Source organism: Triturus cristatus, chromosome 8 (genome assembly GCF_964204655.1).
Source record: "Triturus cristatus chromosome 8, aTriCri1.1, whole genome shotgun sequence".
In the NCBI taxonomy this organism is placed as follows: domain Eukaryota; kingdom Metazoa; phylum Chordata; class Amphibia; order Caudata; family Salamandridae; genus Triturus; species Triturus cristatus.
The window spans coordinates 1410019536-1410040260 of NC_140591.1; the positions used below are offsets into that span (position 1 = coordinate 1410019536).

Consider the following 20725-nt stretch of genomic DNA (forward strand, 5'->3'; position numbering starts at 1 on the left):
GCCTCGCTCAGAGAAGCGTTGAGTAATTTAATGATGGGGGGATGAGTGAGGGGGTCTAATTGTTTTAATATTTTGGCCGGGAGAGCGTCCTGTGGGGAGCCCGATCTCACACTATTTAAACAGGAGAGGAAAGAAATGGCGTCTAAGGGCTGCCAAGTAGTGACTACTGCATCAGTGTCATTGTTTTCCAATTTTTGGACTATGTCAAGGGCAGTGTACATAGTACCTGGAGGTGATTATTAACTGACATCAAAGAGATACATGCAGACTGCACGGTATAGATAAGAACATCATGTTTTATAACCAGGTCTTTCATTATTCTAATGTCGCAAAAAGAGTTAATTTGAGTAGAAATCAATGTGTATTATTAAAGAGAACCCCTAACCATGGTGTTACTTTTTAATTCTGAGTTTGTGCTTCTCCAGACCAAGCACTCTTAAACTATACAGACTACAAGTGTGGGTGGCGTGTGACTCCTACACCTTGTGGTCCTCTGTCTTATGTAACATTTCCCATGCACTGATTCACACACATATTGATGTATTGTCTTTGTGTAATGTGTGTGTGTGTGTGTTTGATGTAAAGTGCTCTGACACCCTACACTGGCATGAGTTGCGCTATAAAACACAAGAAATGCATGTGAGGGAGAGTGGTTATGGAGACTTGAGGAGCACTGTTAACAGGTGGCAGGGAATCCTTAGCAAAGGCGGTGATTGGAGCGCCAACAGACATAGTTGCTCCAGGCGCCACCAGTGCTAAAGCCGGCCCTGCCTCTACCAAGGAGCTGTATATATAGAACTTAACTTTATGCTATATTTAAGCTTGCCCATTTGTCAATAAATAAGTGCTGGTGCCCAAAGCTTTCTCTGGATTCTGCAGCCAGTGCTATTGAATGTTGACATGCAAAATAGCACGGCTGCTTAGTCTTGATTCCCCTGCATGTCTCTTTAATCCACCACCAGACGCTCCCTGCTCCCTTATCTCACGCTTGCAGGTTCTTGATGAATCATAAGTGCCAATCCCAAAAACGAGTGCCGGTGGACCTACCTGCAACCAACGGCTCAATTGAAGCAATGCTGATACCCAACAATTCAGCATATCTGTGCTGTGTTGGATGTGAGTTGGATATTTTTTTGTGAGTTGTATATAACTGGATAGTGCTGTTGCGATCATGTTGATATCCAACTATGTAGCATATCTGCCTTGGGTACAACCTCTTTGCACATATTCATGAATAATAGAGAAATAATTCTATCCTGAAATGCCTTGGGTTTGTGGATAGTGCCAAAACATTATACCAGGATCCAGTGTGACCCAGTTTAATTTCCTTCAAGCGTTTGCGTGATATATTGAACTCTTTTAGATCAAATTCCACAAACTATTGGTTGCTCAATTAATTACTTGCTCCAATTGTAATTTCGTTAACCTTTATGACCAATCGACATTTTCAGGTTCAAACCTGGAATCTTCAGAATAAAAGCTCATCTCTGTAACATGTGCTTGATTATTCCACTACTTTACTATATTTGTTAGTGCACATGCCACCTTTCTACTTGCCAAGTGTTGGTGGGCCTGTGGGCCCTCACTGTAAGAGGCTAAATTAGGTTGCACACTATGGTATTTCCCTAGGCAGCTTTACCACACCCAGATACATTGGCCCTTGTAATGAGGATCCGAGTGTTTCCCAGGGTTTGTCAAAGGCTGTGCATTGCCGGTACTCTATGTCTTGTTCTGCCTGACTCTACACTATATTGTATACTAACACTTTCTCTGTTTATTCAGCTAGGATTGTGTGTTAGCAGAGCCTCCGCCTCTGTCCTGAACCTCAACTGCTGCCTCATACTTTTGCCAATTTGTCGAACTCTTCTTGGATGTCTAAAAGGTTCACAAAAGGTAAAGCAATGTGTTATTATGGTGGAAAATAGATATGTTAAAAAACAGCCCTATCAGCCTCCATACATTTTTTCTTCCAAATAAACTTCTTATATGTTTGAAAATTCCAGTCGCTCATCCCCATGTCTCTTGCTATGTTTACATTTTTATGATCACTGCAAGTGCATGTGTTCAGTTAGCAGTCTTTTATGATGGCAGTCTGGACAGGTTTTTTAATTATATAAAATTTCATTTACATATTTTGCGTTCCCTTTCCCTTTGCATAACTAAATATATTTCTCTAAACGCCTGGGAATGCCTATCATTGAATGTTAGCATTTGTTGATGCATATATACTGATTAAACATCTGTTTTCATTTTCTGCTTCATTTGCGCCTTCAGTTGTATTCCACCTTCTCTTCTTCTTGGGCACTAACCATCACTGGCGCTGAATTACTTGTTAACATCTGACACTCTCTCCCTCAGTTTCACTTAAGAAGTGCTTAGCTAGATTTTTAACAGACTCTCACACAAATTCACAATATAAATGATCTGTGAGAAAAATTTACAAAAGAATTGTATTGCATTGGACTTATTTAAAAGTTTGAAATAAGATAACTGTACCTATTGTAAATGAACCACATTTCTAGGCGTTTTTGTACAGATTTTTCATCAGTTGCTTATGGATTTTCCATCCCATATGACGCTGGATGTGTCAACTCTAGGCAATCAATCAATCAGGATTGATAGAGCTTGTCAAATCACCGCTGAGGCTTTCAAGGTGCTGGATAGTGTAGGATGCTGTGTTATGCTGCTCATTCGAACAGCCAGGTCTTGATTCCCTTCCTGAATTCAAGGAGCGATGAGGTGGTCCTGAGGTGCAGTTCCAAGCATGGCTGGCAGGTGTGAGAAAGAGCTGTTGCTACGGCGGATCGGGAGAGGCGGGGGGGGGGGGGTTGTCAGCGATGAAGAGGTCAGCGGATCGCAGGTGTCTGGTCTGTCATTGGAAGGTCATGCATTTGTTGATGTATGCTGGTCCTTCATCGTGCAGGGCCTTGTCTGCTTGGGTTATCATCTTGAATTGGCATCTCTTCTGAATTGGGTTGCCAGTGAAGTTTCTTGAGGTGTGATGTGGGTCCATTTGGGGAGGTCAAGGATATATCTAGTTGCTGCGTTCTGTATTGTCTGCAGTCTTTTTAGTAGGTGTGCGGTGATTCCTACATAGAGTGTATTCCTGTAGTCCAGTCTGCTGGTGATGAGGCTTGCATGACAGTCCTTCTGGTGAGGACAGGGAGCCATCTAAAGGTCTTGTGGAGTATACGTAGGGTGTAGAAGCAGGTGGATGAGACTGCAGTGATTTGATTCTTCATAGAAAGATTGCTGTCTAGTATGATGCCAAGGTTGTTGCCGTGGTCTGTAGGGGTGGGGAGTAGGCCGAGTTTGGTGGGCTGCCAAGCGTCGTTCCACAGTGAGGTGTTTTTCCCAAAGATGAGGACTTCTGTCCTTGCTGGACCAGAGAAAGTTGTCCTTCATCCATTCTGTGACATTCATCTATGGAACTTGGCTCTGGTGGTGGAGTGGTCTTTTGACAGCGAGAGGATGAGCTGAGTATCATCAGCTTAGGATCTGATTTTGAGTCTGTGTGATCTGACGGTGTTTGACAGGCTGGTCATGTACGTGTTGAAGAGGGTTGGATCCTTGGCAGAAGCCACAAATTATGTTGTTGGGTTCTGAGGTGTACGGTTGTAGATGGATTCTCTGGATTCTACCTGTTATCTATGAGGCGTTCCATTTGAGGGCGTCTCCCTGGATTCTGATGTGGTGGAGTCTGTTGATCAGGATGTGGTGGGAGAGAGTGTTGAATGCAGCTGAAAGGTCCAGGAGGATGAGGGCTGCTGTTTCTCCATGGCCCATGAGGGCCCTAATGTCGCCGGTGGTTATGATCAGGACTGTTTGGTGCTGTGTATGGCCCAGAATCCTGATTGTGAGAGGTCCAGGAGGTTGTTGTGTTCCAGGTGTTCAGTGAGTTGCTGGCCTTCTCAACAACCTTCGCTGGGAAGGACAGCAGGGAAATGGGCCTGTATTTTTTCGTATCTGCTGATCGGCAGAGGGTTCCTTCAAGAAGGGCCTCACTTTGCCGTGTTTCTAGTCCACAGGGAAGAATGCCTATGTGAGGGAGGTGTTCAGGACTTTCTTGAGTTCATCGCCAATCGTCTTGCTTCTGAAATTGAACATGTGGGGGGCATGGGTCCATGGGTGCTCAGGAGAGCACTGAGTTAAGGATGGAGGTGGTGACTGAGTTGTGAAAGGATCTCAATAGGTGACCAAGTGTTTGTGCGTGGTGTGAAAGGGTGTGAGCAGGTTGATGCTGTCAGCGGCAGAGGGTTGGGGTTTTAGATTGGTGTAGATGACTGCAATCTTGGTGTAGAAGAAGTCCGCTAAGGTGTCACAAATTTCTTGAGAGGGGGTGATGTCATTCTAGGCAGCTGCATGGTTGTAGAACTCCCTAACGACGGCGAAGACCTCCTGACTGCGGTTTGTGCTGGCTTCTATGCGGTCTACTAGGGCGTTCTTCTTTGTTTCTTTCTGGAGGCAATGGAATTGGTTGGGTGCCATCTTGAAGGTGGTGTGGTCTTCTGTCTCTTTGCTGGTGAGCTATTTCCTCTCCAATTGCTGGCACTTTCATTTGGTGGCTTTCAGCTCCGCAGTGAACCATTTGGCTCATCAAGCAGATCTTTCGGCTTTGGCTTGCTTGGCACGGGTGATAGTATCAGAACAATCTGTGATCCATTGGGAGAAGTTCTTTGCAGCTTGTTCTGGGTTGGATGTGGTGTGTGGGAGATAGGTGTGGAGGGTGTTGTTCCACTGGTCTTCTGATACCTTTTATTAGTTTTTGTGTGTGGAGTTGGGGAGGGCAGCGTGCCTGTGCTGGTGGGACCTGAGATGGTGACGTGGACGCTGTAGTGGTCTGTCCAGGTGAGCTGTGAGATGTGGCTATATTTACCTCTGTCACTGGATGTGAAGATGGGGTTGAGTGGGTGTCCTGCGATATGGGTAGGATCAGTAATAAGTTTCTTGAATCCGTTGTTGCTCATGCTTTCCAGGAGGTCTCCTTTGTCAGTCGGGTCATCGAGGTGGAGGTTGAGGTCTCCTAGGAAGATTTAGTGCTAGAAGTTTATGGCGAGCAGGACGATGAGGTCCAGAAGGGCATTGCAGAAGCTGGGACGTGGTCCCGGTGGTATGTAGGCAAGGGTACTTCTGATGGTGTTTTTTCTGTCTGTGTGAATTTGGAAGTTTAGGTGTTACATTTTTGGGGTTGAGTCGTCCGAGGAGGTCCTGCAACAGATGGTGTCCTTGTAAATGATGGCAATTCCACCTCTGTGTTTGTTGGTTCAGTCCTGGCGTGTCATTTTGTAGCCTTTGGGGGTGGAAGTGGAAGTGGCGACTGGTACGGCGGCGATAATAAAGAAAATGTAAAATTAACGTACTTGAGCAATTATCTCTTTCATGTCGTCTGTCCTCCGCTTCTCAACCAAGAGGACACCCAGCCTCCCCTAACCCAATCACAATGCTGCAATGCAGAGTTGTGATTGGTCTGAGCGCTGTGGTTCGGCGCTCCGATGGGGAACGGGAGCCTGGGCATGTTCTCCACCCAGGCTGTTAATGCAGCATGGGTGGAGAACATGCAAAGAGCGCATGACTATTTGGCATGGCCAAGACAGCCAGTCAAACCGTCATGGCCACTTTAAAGTTCAGCAACCACACCTCCTCCCCGGCGTCACCGGAGCCAAGCCCGTCCCCTCCCTAACCTGGCAGATACTAAAAATAAAATTAGAATAACTTCTGTTATTATCATTTTCTTTTTTCTTTTACCCTGCTTCTCTGCCTAAGTGAAGGAGCTGCCACTGGGCGGTGGTGATGTCCAGTGCGGAGGCAGGATTCAGCCAGGTCTGTGCTAGGAAGATGATGTCCAGAGCGAGGGATGAGATTGTGTCCCATATCCCCATTTCGTGTTTGCTGAGGGATCGTGTGTTAAGTAGGATGCACTGAAGTAGCATCTTGGCAGTGTTGGTCAGCTTCGGGGATGCAGTGCGGCATCTCTGGCATTGTTGGTGGCTTCTTGCCTCCACTTAGTAAGCCATGGTAGGAGGGAGGGAAAAATCGGTGAAATGACGGAAAATTTGAGCGATGGCCAGGGAGTGGTGGGAACAGTAGAATACAGAAAAAAAGGAAAACAATTTATTGGCTACATAGTTATTGGGAATACAGCAGAAGAGATACAATGTTAGAGGGTTGTTACAGAACGAGATACAATGTAATCTATGCAGGTAAAAGGCTATGCAGTTGAAAAGATACCTTTGGCGTCAGTGATAACAGGGTGTACATTGCAGGAACAGAGTGTAGAATGCAGGAAGCAGGCAGCTGGGGCAAGCGAGTGACACACAGCGGGGGAAGCTGACACGAGGGCCGCAACTTAAATTAGAATCAAATGTTTTGCTATACCTAGATGGGTTGGTTCGACATTTTTTCCAAAACCTCACTGTAAGGAACAATAAAATCAAGAAACACTATTTAAGGTACAGGCTTGTTTTAGAAAAAATAGCCAGTCAATCAATCACTCGACTTTATTTGGCTGAAAAAACAGCCATAAATGTACAACTCATATAAGACACAATATAACACAACCTCTTAGATAAATGTATAAAACAAAGGAAGAAGAAAAACTCAAATCCTCGTCCATGTATGAAAAGGCTCCATCACATATTTCCTAATCTTTTACAAACAAATTGCTGAGCCATACTTATTCATAGTGGCTAAGGATCTTCTAATAAAGTGAATCACTACATAACAAGAGTATGAAGTGTTTGATTTTTGCAGAAAGTCAAGAGCTGCCTTATGTTGTCTAATATTAGCCGCATGGAGTACCGCTTTGAAACATAGTCAAAGGGACAGTTTGAGAGAAAAATGAACCAGATACATGCACCGGAAAAGCATTAAAAAGTGTATAATATCGAAGCTCAACCTGGTGAGATAAAATCTATGTTAGTTTTGAATAAAAGATAAATAAAATTCCAGGCCTTCTGAAGATTTAATGGATTCATAATTTGAGCTATCTGTAAATTATAAAAATTCACTGAGGAGACTTTCCTCTCACCGTTTATATAAAAATAATATTCTAACCATTTCTTTCATGCCATTTTTAATACTTTCTGGATTGGAGAAAAATCTTTGAAATCCCCAAGGTGCTAAAAGCTGATTTCACATACCTCAACCAGGGAATAGTCTGGACATTATCCTGGTAAAGGCAATCACAAATAAGCTCCCTTGAGAAACTAGCTTCAGGCGTCGCCCAAAATCTTATCCAAACAGCAAGGGACTAAGATTGATACCGTCCTCCAAAAAACCCAAACCTACCTCAGAGTGGCTTACTAAGGAGGACAATGATTGTGGCATGGCCAACAATCTACACAAGAAAAATGTATTTTCCATTTTCTGGAGAGGATGTGTGTCTTTATATCCTGAGATCCCGGCACCATAACATGTATTTGCTGCACACTTGGTCTTATAAATAGTGACAATTCCCCTTGTTGGTTTATGACCCAGTCTTCTTGTAAAATAAAAAATTGAATCAATAGATCTCTGGTATTGGAGTATTCGTGATCTGTATAAAAATTCCCAGCTCAGATTTGAGTCAAACGCAATCCCTAGGTATGTAAAGCTTGTACCCTTGGCTTTCTGTAGTTGAAATGTCTTCTTTTTGGCATACTTGGGCCCCACTTTTATATTAAAAGATTTGTTAAGATTTGTTTTCAGACCTAGGTTGTGCATATATACTTTAAAACCATCCATAAGAACTTGCAGGCTGAATGCAGTTCTCAAAATTAAAACTGCATCATCTGCATAAAGCAGGACTGAAATTAAAATTTCTTCATCTGCCGCAAACCTTTTCTGCACTCCCATAGTAAATCTAATTTCCAGTAAAAGTTCCCCGTTTATCCCGTAACAAATTTTAGTCAATCAGGGGTTTATCAAACCCTTTCATCTCCATGATGGACCACAGTTTAGATCGGTTTACCATGTCAAATGCACAAGGGAGGTCCACAAAAGCTAAATGAATGGGCCCTCCCTTGGCATTAACATATTTTCCTATTATAAACTGTAGGTTTAGACACTAATCTTTGGTGCCTAAACCTTGCCAGAACATATATTGCACCCTGGAGGGAATCTGCTTTTTTTTCTATCGAAGCCTCCATTTTGGAAGCTATAATTCGTTCCAAACATTTTCAAAAAATATCCAACAAAGAGATTGGATGGTAGCAGCAGGGACGGTTCCTATTTACCTTTTAAAAAATTGAGGCCACTACGGCCTCCTTCCAAAATTACATTAATTGACTTGTTATGGCAGCCCTTAGCACATTTGTTATAATAGGGGCCCGATAATTAACTATATTCTTTAAACAAGTCCATAGGGACTCCATAAGGACCTGGGGCTTTCCCAGGGGGGCTTTTAGTAATTGCTCAGATAACATTCTTGATCTCAATCGAATGGCTGAGTACAAGTATAGCTTCCTGATCGGGCTGTATAACATTCAAATTAGCTGGTAAAGGGATACCATTTATTGGATCAAAGACAGCTGAGAAATGTTCTACCCAGGAATGTACGGTAATATTTGATTCAATTACGGGTTTATTATAGCCCCTAAAGAATCTTTGTTGACAGTTTTCAAGAAAACATCATAATCATAACAATGACCTGCTCTCTCCAGATACTCCCAAGCTTCCTTTCTAAGCTCCTCTTTCCTCAGATCAAACTGTTTGTAAGCCCTTCTGCAAGATTTCATTTCTTCACTAGAACATGGGCATTGAGTGAGAGCCAATTTAAGCCGTTATGAGCCACAGTGCATGGATGATTAAACCATACTTTAGAAGATTTACTCCTGGGTGGTTTTTAGGTCTCGCCTGACCCAGCGCATGCGCTGGTCTGGTGAGACTTATTGAAAGGGCTCCAAAAAGTGCTACCAGGCCAGCCTAGAGCTACAGTGCATGTGCGCGGGCGCGCGCGTCGCGCTTTACCGCGATTACTTTCACTTTCGCGGCCGCTTTGATGTTTGATCGCCATCACTTTAACTTTCGCGGCCGCTTTGCATAGCCAATAGGTCTCGCTTTTGGGACCTTATAAGTATTTAGTTATGCAACTGTTGCATGGCTAAACACTTATAAGGTCCCAAAGGCGAGACTTATTGGCTATGCCAATGCTTGTTTAACTAATATCCTAAAAGAAATGGATGCACAAAGTGAGCAAAAGGCCTCAACAATCATGTTAAGTTAGAATTGAAATAACATTCTGGTTATCTCCATTAAGCTCCTACATAAGATTTTCTCTATCAATCTTTCCCCAATTAATCCGGATTCCACTTTTACAGGAACTCACAATATCTTGACACTCTTGACGACCCTTCCCAAGAAGTTTCAAGGAGAAAAGCAATAAGAGGATTGTGGTCTCTAAAACAACTAGCGACAACATTATGGTCCTGCTGCAAGAGAAACAAGTCAGCAGAAATAATTATATAATCAACATTACTGCACTTCCCATTACCCTTAAATATTGGAGTAAGGAGGATATTTAAAATCCTGTAATCACTTGCAAAAACCATATCCTAGTTCGATTAAAACATCAAGACAGTGAGCTATGAAACCAAGAAACACAATTTAAGGTGTTTTAGAAAAATAGTCAAAAATCCCAAGAGCAACAGGGGTAGACTTGTTTCAGGTTGACAAGGAAGTTTAGCGAAAGCGCACAAAAAGTAGCTGCTGAGACTACAAATGACAGAACCTGATTCATAGAATCAGGATTTAAGGATACTTATGGTCTCATACAGAACATATAAACATAAAAAAATCCACCAAGTGGCCGAATTTTGAAAGCCATGAATTCATTAAAGAGTAGGAAAAACACCGCTTTTTACAGCACTCCTGTGCACATACATTCATACATACACACATGTATCCGACATTCAACAAGAACTTACTGGCTGCAGTGGCAACATTGAGTGGCAGGACTGAGAAGCAGAAAGGCCTCTGGGGTTTCTGGAGGATTTGGAGAAGGTAGGGACTGCTAAAAGGTCCTGCAGCTTCTTCTCATTGGCTGACCTTGTCATCATGGGTCAGCCAATCGGAGTAGGCCATTCCCTACCCACTCACCGAGTGGGATGAAGTCTGTGAGAGTTGCTCTGCAACGAAGAGTTATGAGAGACAGTCAGCCGTTGGCACTTCAAGACTCAAACCTGAAACGCCCAGGTCTGAATCTATCTGTGACACTTCTCCTCATCATGAGGGGAAGGATCTGAAAAGACTTTGCTGGGCTGATGAGGTCACTTCTTCAGGGCTTTGAAATCTTCAGTCTGGCAAAGATTGGCCTAGGCGGCCAGATACCTTCGCATTTTGTACGGGTCTGATGGCTCAGTGGACTAATGCATCCACTGCAGGGGCATGTGTTCAACCTCATGGTCTCAGGTTCAAATTCCGGTGAGTCCATCCAGCCTGTCATTCATCTGAGGTTAACAAAATGAGTACCATTGAGTTGGGTAACAATAAACATCTATTCTTCAGCACCAAGATACCTACGGGTGAACGTGCGCTTCACAAATACACATGTTATGCTATGTTAAAGCCCCTGACTGTCTGATTCTGACATGGTGAGTGTCAGTCAGGTTGCTTTTGTTCAAACTGACAAACACTAATCATGCTTTGCTAAGGGCGGGCCCCTTCTTGCGTTAATGAGGGGCTGCCACTGACATCTTATACTTGAAAGAGAGTAATCCCAAAAACTCCTAACACACAATATAGTATCTTGAGGATACATTTTCACACCTAAACAGGAAATCCACCTTAAGTGGCAAACATCTTGGCGTACATCTGTCATTAAGGTATGGAAGTGTCCCACACGTGCCACTATTTTCTTATGGTGTATGGGAAAAGTTCCTCTACCCAGAAACTATTGGCCACATGAAGGAATACACTGGGAAAGTAACCAAATACACATTTCCACTAATCCTAAAGAGGCAGATTGTCCACTTGTGAAAAATAGTAAGGTTCGGGGACGAAGTCTGATATTTGTAGATTTCAAGAATACCTCCTGTTGGAAGTGGGGGTCCTAGGCACTCACCCCCGCCACCAAATGCGGGAGTCCCTGACCCACACCGCTGTTGCCTGGTGCGAAATCCGGACCCCTCGTTTCAACGTTAGGCAAAGTAAGGACACCGTCTGAGATAGCCCTGCTTGGCACGAGCAGCCAGGCTTATCTCCAGGCATGAGTGGACAGTATGTGCAACCACACTCACAGCAACCCACTGATGTCACCACAAATAGACTCCACATGAGTTTTTATAAAACGAGTATTATCATTATATAAGAAGATACACGATATGACCACACAATACAAAAACAGCTTATAATAATGGGTAGTATTCTTTCCGGTGGGTTGGTAGGTTCTAGTCCCAACCACCGCTTCTAACCAACGATTACGTTTACTTCTAATCGTTCCCAAAAGGTTAGGCAGGTCGTATTGCTAGAATCACACACGTTGCAAAATAAAAGAAATACTGCAATGCGTAATGATATTCCCCCGTACTGCACACTAGAGAAACAATGCCATACGTAGCGCCACAATCATGTACTTTGCAATAGAAGGAATAATGCAATTCGTATCACCACCAGCATGCCCTGTGCAAGGAAGAAACAAAGCAATGTGTCACGCTACAATCATGTACTTGTGCAATGGAAAAACAATGCAAGGCGTCACGTAATAACCCTGGACTGTGTGATGAAGAAATAATGCAATGTGCCACGTTACAATCATGTACTCTGCAAGGGAAAGTTAACACAGTGCGTAGCGCACCCAGCATGTAGTTCGTCAGGCACCAATTAGACGAGGCGTCATACGGCAGTTCGATAGTTCATTAACAGCAGTAATGCAAAGTGTAATATGACAGTTTAGGTGCTCCGTTAACAGGTGCCCCCAATCCTGACACAAAAGTACTGCTTCTCACTCCGGCCCCAGTACTACCCCTCCTTGGGCCAGCACGGTCCTAGATCCGAGCCGAAGCAATAGGCTCGCGCAGCTGACGGAAGCGAGAGGCCGAGAGAGTGTCCCTCCAGGCCCGCACCCCACCCCAGGTGGTGATCCACATTACCTGGGGGGGTGCGACCCCACTCTCCTCTCCTACTTCAGCGACTTGGGTCTTGATCCATAACTCCGTCAGGTGGGCACGGCGAGCTCGGGCCGGCAGCTCAGCTCCTCCGGGGCTGCCAGTCTGGGCCGCTGCTGTGTTACTCTTAGGGCCCAATGTCCTGGCCCTCCTTCCGGCAGTCTCAGTCGACACTGAGACACGCCCTCAGCACTGTGGAGACCTACTTCGATTCCGGTGCCCACAACACCCAGGCACTCCCCACCAGCGCCTCTGGTTGCACCGCGACACGCACTCTGCGTGTCCGAGACTCGCCTCTTCTCTGGTGCACACTATGACCAGGCGCTCTTCCCCAACGCCCTGGCTGCACCTCGACACGCACCCTGCGCGTCCGAGTCTCACCTCTTCTTTCGGTGCACACAATGACCAGGCGCTCGTCACCAACGCCTTGGCTGCACCCCGACACGCTCCTTGCGTGTCCGAGTCTCCTCACTTCTTTAGGTGCACACATCGACCAGGCGCTCCTCACCACAGCCTTGGCTGCACCATGATACGCACCATGCGCGTCCGAGTCTCCTCACTTCTTTAGGTGCACACATCGACCAGGCGCTCCTCACCACAGCCTTGGCTGCACCACGACACGCACCATGCGCGTCCGAGCTTCACTTCCTCGCTCAGTGCCCACAATGACCAGGCGCTCCTCACCAATGCCTTGGCTGCACCACGACACGCTCCTTGCGCGTCTGTGAATCAGTTTACTCCCGTGTGCCCACGATCACAAGGCATGACTTCTGAGGGTCTCAAGCTGCAAAGGCACGCGCACACCGCGTTGCTTGGGACTTCTCCGGAAACTTATGTTCCTGTGTTTCCAAACAGGGAGTCAGATCACCTCGGGCCCTTGGGGTTCAGGACACAGCACAAAGCACAGTCCTGTTCCAGAAGGGGGGGGGGGGGGGCACCACCCACTGCAATGTCCCTTCAGTCTCTTTCTTGGTAAAAGCTGCAAACTGCAGGCCAGCCCCAGATCACGAAGCAAGGGTCAGTCCTATCCAGCAGTCTCTTCAGCAACTTCTTCCTTGGCAGAGGTTCTTCTTGACCATGGAAAATGTCAGAGCCTCTGCAAACTCGACCTGTCCATCTCGCCATTCAAAACGACACCAAATTCTAGGGGTTTCAGTTCTCTTCCTTATACACCTTTATGTCTTTGAAGTTCGTATGTGCTCAGGGGTCCCTGACCCCTCCGTAAATCAGTTCTGGGTGTCTTCCCTCCCAGTGTCACCTTTCTCCCTTTGATACTGGGAGTCTGGGTCCTTAATCACTCAGGTGGAGATGGGTCAATTGGTTTATAGCACCAGCCCAGGCCTTTTCACACCCTCCCCCACCCCCTGGGCTTCTCCTCCCCCTACTCTCAGATGCAAAACAGACTGGTGCTATATCCACCCCTCCCTGGGTCAAGGCCTCTCCCAGCTCCTCACACCTTACAGATCCAGACAGTCAATCCACATTCAGCAGAGATGCACACTAATGCTTAAAACACAAAACTCAGCCACTTTCTAAAAGAGTGGTTTCTGAACACACAGTGAAAAAACCACTTTCATAGAAAGATGTGTTATGATACTGTGAGTTCATACATACTAAACTTCACCTCTCCATTTTAAATTGATAGGAAACTAGGCTAACAAAACACAATACCCAGCCTCCCCATTCTGTCCTATGGGCAGTTAAAACAAAATGGAGTGCTTTTCACTGTCAGAACATAACACACACCTCAGTTTATATTCTGCCTTTTACTTACACTGCACCCTGCCCAGGGGTTACCCAGGACCTACTACAGGGGTGCCCCTTGTGTATGCAAAAGGGAAAGTCAGGCCTGGCAAGTGGTTGCACTTGTCAGGACAACATGTTAACTTAGTACACTGCGCGCAGGCCCTACACTGAAGGCCTGAGTTCCCTTCTCTGGTCGCCTGTGCATTACTAGCCCTTACACAAACAGTTCACATCACTAGGGACTTTACCAGTAAGGCAAGCATACCAATCATGGCCAACCAATTACCACTACACTTTACACAGGGAACCCTTGTACTTTGACACGGATTAGCAGTGGCAAAGTACCCAAAGCATCTACATTGGCAACTCTATGTCAGGAAAACGGTCTAGAGGGAAAGCAAAAAGTTTAGGGAACTTTAGCCAAAAAGGCCAAGTCCTACATCTCCACTTTTTAATGCAAAAAGTTAAGAACTTGTGAAAATTACTGGAAGTGGATATTCTAGCTGTGATATTTGTGTGCTCCATATTCTGATATACCACCTCTGAAACTCATAGATTTATATTCGCCTTTTGAGAAGGGTTTCTCTTTTGAATAATCATAAAGCATATCACTATTTTAACTTTATGCCTTGTGGTAAGTGAGCACCGGTTGGGGTCACAGAGATGTTCTGACTTCCTTCTGGTAAGAATGTACCTGACAAAAGAAAATCCGTGAGGGCATCAGTGAAAATAATTTGCTTAAGTGTAAATAGTAGCACACTTTTAAAATCAGACTCGTGGTCTAAGAATTCCAGTCATACATATGGAAATATGACTTCCAAAAGTTTGTCCGCTCTAAAAAAACATCTTAAATGCTTATGTTAACAATGTTATGCGTGATATTTCTGTGGTTCTTTAGACAAAGTAGGGTAATTATGAATAATGAAACTGCTCTGAGCATGCCATTCAAGTACGGATGTATCTCTTCAGATAAAAACCTAACTTTCTTTGTAGGTTCCGAGCAGGAAAACGCGAAGGCTTTTGGATAAAAACAAGACCTTCCACGCAACATGTGGTATCACCATATGTGTAGCTTCAGGTAAGATTTCAACATCCTTAATAATCCTTTACGCAAATTTTGAGCATAGCGACAATCTTACTGGAAGGGTCACCTGCAGGACCTGTGAAACAAGCAAAAGGCTTCACAGGGGTGTATTTGTGTGGATATAAAATTGGAGAGAAAATGTTATCAGGAAGTGGATAGTGTATGCAGTGGTGTTGTGTAGGCGGGGCTACAGCGGCAGTTGCCCCAGGCGCACAATTCTTAGGGACGCAAAATATATATATTTTTTAAAAATCTAATAGGTGTGCAGGGGGTAAGGGTCTCAGTACTGGCCTAGTGGAAGAGACTTAGGAAGTGCCAACGTTCCACCCTGGCAACCCACGCTATGCTGCTGAGTGTATGGGTCATGGAGGCTGGGTCCGAGAATGTGGCTGTCCAGGCTCAGGTGATGCTGAATGAATATAAGCCATGGGGGGCAAGCCTACATTGTGGAGACACGCTGACTGTTTAAAGCAAGATAAAGAGAGTGTTGCTCGTATTTTAATTCTAAATCAGTGGTTCTTAACCTTTTGACGTCTGTGGATCCCCACTGAGTCATTATTGGAAGGTGGGACCACTGGCCTAAGTAATATCTATGTTTGGACCTAAAAACAACACACAAAAATGCAAAAACAAATGTACACCAAGCAAATGCTCAAAAATTTGAATATTTTGTGTAACACACTATCAAATATAAAAAAATCTTTTAAGCCAGGCCTGGTGGCTTAGTGGACTAATGCACCTTCTTTAGGGGTCTGTGTTCAACCTCGTGGTCACAGATTCAAATCCCGGCAGGTCCACTCAGCCTTTCATCCTTCTGAGGTCGGTAAAATGAGTACCATAGAGTTGGGTAACAATAAACCTCTATTATTCTGCCTCAAGATACCCTTCTGCGTCGATGTGTGCTTTACAAATACACGTTATGTTATTGATTCATTTTAATATTATTTGACCACCATAGCAGGCCTCACGGACAGGTTCAGAACCACTGCTGTAGATGTTTCAAAAACTTGAAAATCTTATTGGCGTGCCTAGAAGAAATGGACAAAACTTTGCGTCTAAATGTAGGGCATACAGTGTACTGAAACTGGACATTCAAAGGCAGTTTTAGGGAAGACCCAAGTCTATATATGTGCTAGGTGCATACTAAACTCCTGACTATTTAGAACGAGTTAAGAGACAAAAAACTTGCCTCTGCTGCTGGCTCCTCTATAATGTGCAAGACCGAATTCTGAGTCGTGAAACGTCATATTCTTCGTGCTGTATCAAATCTATGAAGATCGCTGTTTGCACTGAAAGGGTCTATACAGATGTTTGTGCATCTGGCCCTTACAATTCAGTGCCGGAGTACATAGAGTAGTCAAGGCTGGCCGGTGCACTGTACGACTTTGGCAAAGGAATCAGGAACTGAAGGCACTGCATAAAAAGCATAAAAAGAACTGACAGGAATTTGGGGCTGTTGGCAGAGAGGAATGGTAAGCAAACTGACAGAAGCTGGCAATGAGAAAAGAGTTCCCGAAAGTCTGTAATATAGGAGAGGCTAAAGTTATGCGCTTGCAAGAACCACATGGCCCCTTCAACAAGAGTTCCTAATAAGTGGCAGTGTGACAAGGATATGACCAGCATTTTCAATGCAATATGTCTCGCATTTATTTTTAGAGTTAGAGCTATTGGCATTGTAAATGACAATATCTTTTACCTATGTGTTTTGGTTTGGCGTCTAGTGGATGTATGAACGGAGACACAGCTGCAGCACTACCTAGAGGACTTAAAATGAGGAATTACCACTGGGACCAGAGAAGCGGCTCTAGCACTGCCAAGAGGACTTAGAATGAGAAATTACCAATGATACCAGAGAAGCAGCTGCAGCACTTCCAAGAGGACTTAGAATGAGGAATTACCGACGGGACCAGAGAAGCAGCTAGCCGCCCTACCTAGAGGACTTTGAATGAGGAATTACCGCCAGGACCAGAGAAGCAGATGCAGCACTGTATAGAGTACTTAGAATGAGGAATTACCAATGAAAGCAGAGAAGCAGGTAGCAGCACTGTATAGAGGAGTTAGAATGAGGAATAACTAATCTGACCGGAAAAGCAGCTATAAGTATACCTATAAGCTATAAGTATTTGGGCATGCAGCACCTTTACGTTTGAAATAAAAGCAAAATGCCTCAAGCACAAGAACCCCTGTGCCCTTTACAGGTAAAAGATCCAAATAAAACATGCTGCTTATTTGTAGAATTCGAGGTAGTAATAAACAGAGTGCTTCACTGCTCCATTTTGGGACAATACATGTTGCAGTGTACTTATTAGAAGAAGTTCCTCCAACGAAGAAGGAGTGCCGATCCAACATGGGTGACGAAACTTGAAAGTGATAATCCGATTGGTTTAAGTGCTTTGACAACTTTATTTGCACTATATAAAAATGTAAACAATCAAAAGGCATGAAAGGAGAAGTGCTTGCAGGTTTTTGAGGCGAGGGAGCAAAAAGATGCACTCTGTAGAGTGATTAAATAAAGCATGTTTGTATATGAGGGTGATGTAGATGGGGTTGATTGGGAGGGGGGGGAAGAGGCGACGGAGGACAGAGGGAGTGTAAACGAAAACAGAGCACTTTGTGGAGTGCTTAAAGCAACAAGATTCACAGTCACTTTCCAGCGTAACTAAATACATACCAAAGATAAGCACCATCTACAGCACCATGGCTTTGAATAGTGACGTAACGAGCTGGTGTCAGGTTGTCACCCTACAAGTTTCCAGTTCTGTACTTTTGTGTGACAGGCTAATGAATTATCAATGCTGTGCTCTTGCTTGCATTGAGTCGATTAGATTGCAACACCTGAAATCAGGGATTTATAGGTGAAGATTTCAAGACTGGAAACAGTATCCATAATGCTCTTGAGTCAGGTGGTCACGACACTTCAGGACATGAAAGGAGAACACAGCCTTCCCTGGGCATTGCTACCTTAGTTGGGATCGTGTGTTTTCTTTAATGCTGGTTAGTAGAGTATAATCACTTCCTAAACCCAGAAAAGACATTCAGTGTGACGGAATTCATATCTAGGAACACATCTCTATACTTTCTTAAGGAATTAGTAAAATGCCCTCCCAATGCATAGTCATTCGGCGACCTCGACCTCACGTAATTTTGATATTGACGAAAAGACAACAAAGCACAAATATAAAAAACACGTTTTTTTGCATTTTTATATACATTCTTTTTATGAGTACAGCGGGAGTGATTAAGTAACTCATAAGTACTTAAATCCAAAGTAACGTTTTATCTTGCTTCAGTCATATGCAGTGTACAATAGTAAACACACTAACGGATAGCAGCATTACCTGAGCAGAAGTAACTGGCAGATGTTTCCACACATGCGTCCCTTCTCTGTTACCTCCTTGACATGGGGGTTGCTTCAAGCCACTTCCACAGCACACGCATGTTAGCTTGGTATTGCCCCCCTCAGCTACTCTTGTCTGTGCTTGCATGTTGACTTGGAAGTTCCCTCCCCCACGCTGTTACTTCTCGCCCAGGATGACTTGGAAATGCCCTCCATGCAGCTACTCCTGCCTGCGTACTCAATTCGACTTGGAAATGCACCCCTGCTGCCACTTCTTCGAGCATTGTGCAATTAATAAAAATTCAACTTATTCATGCATTCCTGCAGCACACATATGTTGCCTTGGTAATGCCCCAAGTGCAGCTACTCCTGCTGTGCACGCATGCTGACTTGGGAATGCCCGCCCACCCCTGTAGCTCCTCCTGCTTGTGCACGCATGTTGACTTCGAACATGCTACTCCTGCCTGCTCATCCAGGTTGACTTCGAATAGCCCCCATGCAGCCACTCCTGCCTACAGCCTGGGTTGACTGGAAATGCTCCCCCATGTAGCTACTCTTGCCTGTGCACACATGTTGATTTGGAAATGCAGCGAACGCATGTTAACTTGAAAATGCCCCCGTCAAAGCTTTGCCCTCTGTAGAAGCACACACTCGCTTCCATTCAGAGGCAGCTGTTTAACATTCTCACCCCAATAACAGATTGCATTGTGTTTCTTCTAAGAAAGGCTGCAAAGACTGCTCATTGCACACAAAGCGCTGCACTTACCTTCTTTCACTGGCTGGGATTTTAAAAGCTCCCATTTAAAGAAATCCCAATTTGCTGTTTCTCTCTAAAAGCCATTCGAGTGGGGCTTGTGAATTCTAAGGGATCTCTGAATGCAGATTATTTAATGGAGATTCCTTAATGCCCAGAGTCTCTACAAGGAAATCCCTCCCAGCCCCTCCCCCGAGATTCTTTCAAATGGACCATCACCTGCTGGTACTTCGGTAAAACCCTCCAGTGCTTGTTCTTATTGTCTGTAACCAGCATCCTTTTTTTTAAATATCTAAACTGAAATCATAAGCGATTCCTAAAAAATGTGAGCAGCAAGTAAAAGTTGCTGGTTTGAGTGTGGCACAGATCGCTGTAGGGCACACCGTGGAGCCACCCGATACACTCTGGAGGAGGCGTGCCTCTCGAGGCACGCGGGCGGAATCCCCTCAGGGCCTGGGCCCCACCTTGGGCGTACAAGGGCCAAAACCTTCCTCGCACTGGTATATGTGCAGAGCAGATACAGAACCTACTCCCTGAGAGTATATATCCCTTCACTTGTCACTGGCGCTGTTCACCTTCTTGACGAGCACTTGTGCACAGTTTTATACAGGTTACACGACATTTAATGTAACAAAGTGCTAATGTTTTGGTCAAATATATGAAAAAGATTTTTTGCATTCATTGCTTTTTGGTTTCTTGTCTCCCCTTGTTTCCCCCTTCCTTGTAACATGTTATGTGTATAATCCTTTATAATTGTCAACTAAAATAATGCCATGTGGCAGCTGTCATATGTGCCAGTGTCGAGCACTGGAAACCACCAGCTCGAATTAAACATTAAACATTAGCTCAAAGAATAAGCAGCAATTTGTCAGAAGATATAGCCGGACATTAAGGGCCTTATTCCGAGTTTGGCAGTCTTGAGACCAACAAACCCGTGGTGACGGCATCGCCAGGATCCTGAATCCCACGGTGCTGGCAGTGTTCAGAGTTGGGAGGAATTGTGGCGGTGCCAAGCCCTGCACCGCCATCCATATTCCAACTTGCCTTTCCGCGATCCTTTTCATGGCACTAAAACCGCCATTAAAACGTTGGCTGAACGGCAAGGAGGGGGCCCCAAAGGGGGCCTCTGGGCATCGTTGCCCATTTTGTTATTAGGGTAACATGGAGTACCCCCCTATGCCTGCACTGTTGTGCATGCACTGTGTGGCATGCACAACATGGTGCATTCCATCAGTGTGCGCACAGGGGCTGCTGCATTGGCTTCTGGCAAGCTGAAGCATGCAGAGCCAAAACCGCAACATGGTCTTGTGTATGCGGCTTTGGTGGTCCAGCGGTCAGACCGGCGAAGTCGTAATAAGGTCTTTGAATGTACAACTAATGTGGCAGGATAAAAAACTAGTTTTCAGACATCTATATTGCCCATAATTGACTTCCTGAACTCCAGCATTGGTTTATTGAGGGTGCTCTAGCTGCCCCCGCACTCCTGTTTCCACCGCCTATGCCAGGTCATCATTTTAAAACCTACGCATACAGTACAAATTACATTGCCTGAAAGATGTGTTTTTTAAAGAAACGTTTACAGGTACATGGAGATCATTTTTGACCTTCATATTTTGGCTGAAAAATCTGCCATGTGGTGAAGAGTAACTTATTTCCAGGAAAATATATAAATCAGCGAGAGAAGCTCTTGTTTCTCTCCTGCTACTCACCGCCCGCCCCTCCTT

General features: G+C 44.8%; 1 protein-coding gene across 2 annotated transcripts in view; it reads left to right on the forward strand.

Annotated features, from left to right (window-relative positions):
- NOX4 (NADPH oxidase 4) overlaps positions 1–20725 on the forward strand; it is a 699867-nt gene that overhangs the window by 127371 nt on the left and 551771 nt on the right. For both annotated transcript variants that reach the window (XM_085623140.1, XM_085623139.1), the window contains exons 3-4: positions 1783–1893; positions 14820–14904. In XM_085623140.1, coding sequence (XP_085479266.1) covers positions 1783–1893; positions 14820–14904 — 196 coding nt within the window. The remainder of the gene's footprint in view (positions 1–1782; positions 1894–14819; positions 14905–20725) is intronic.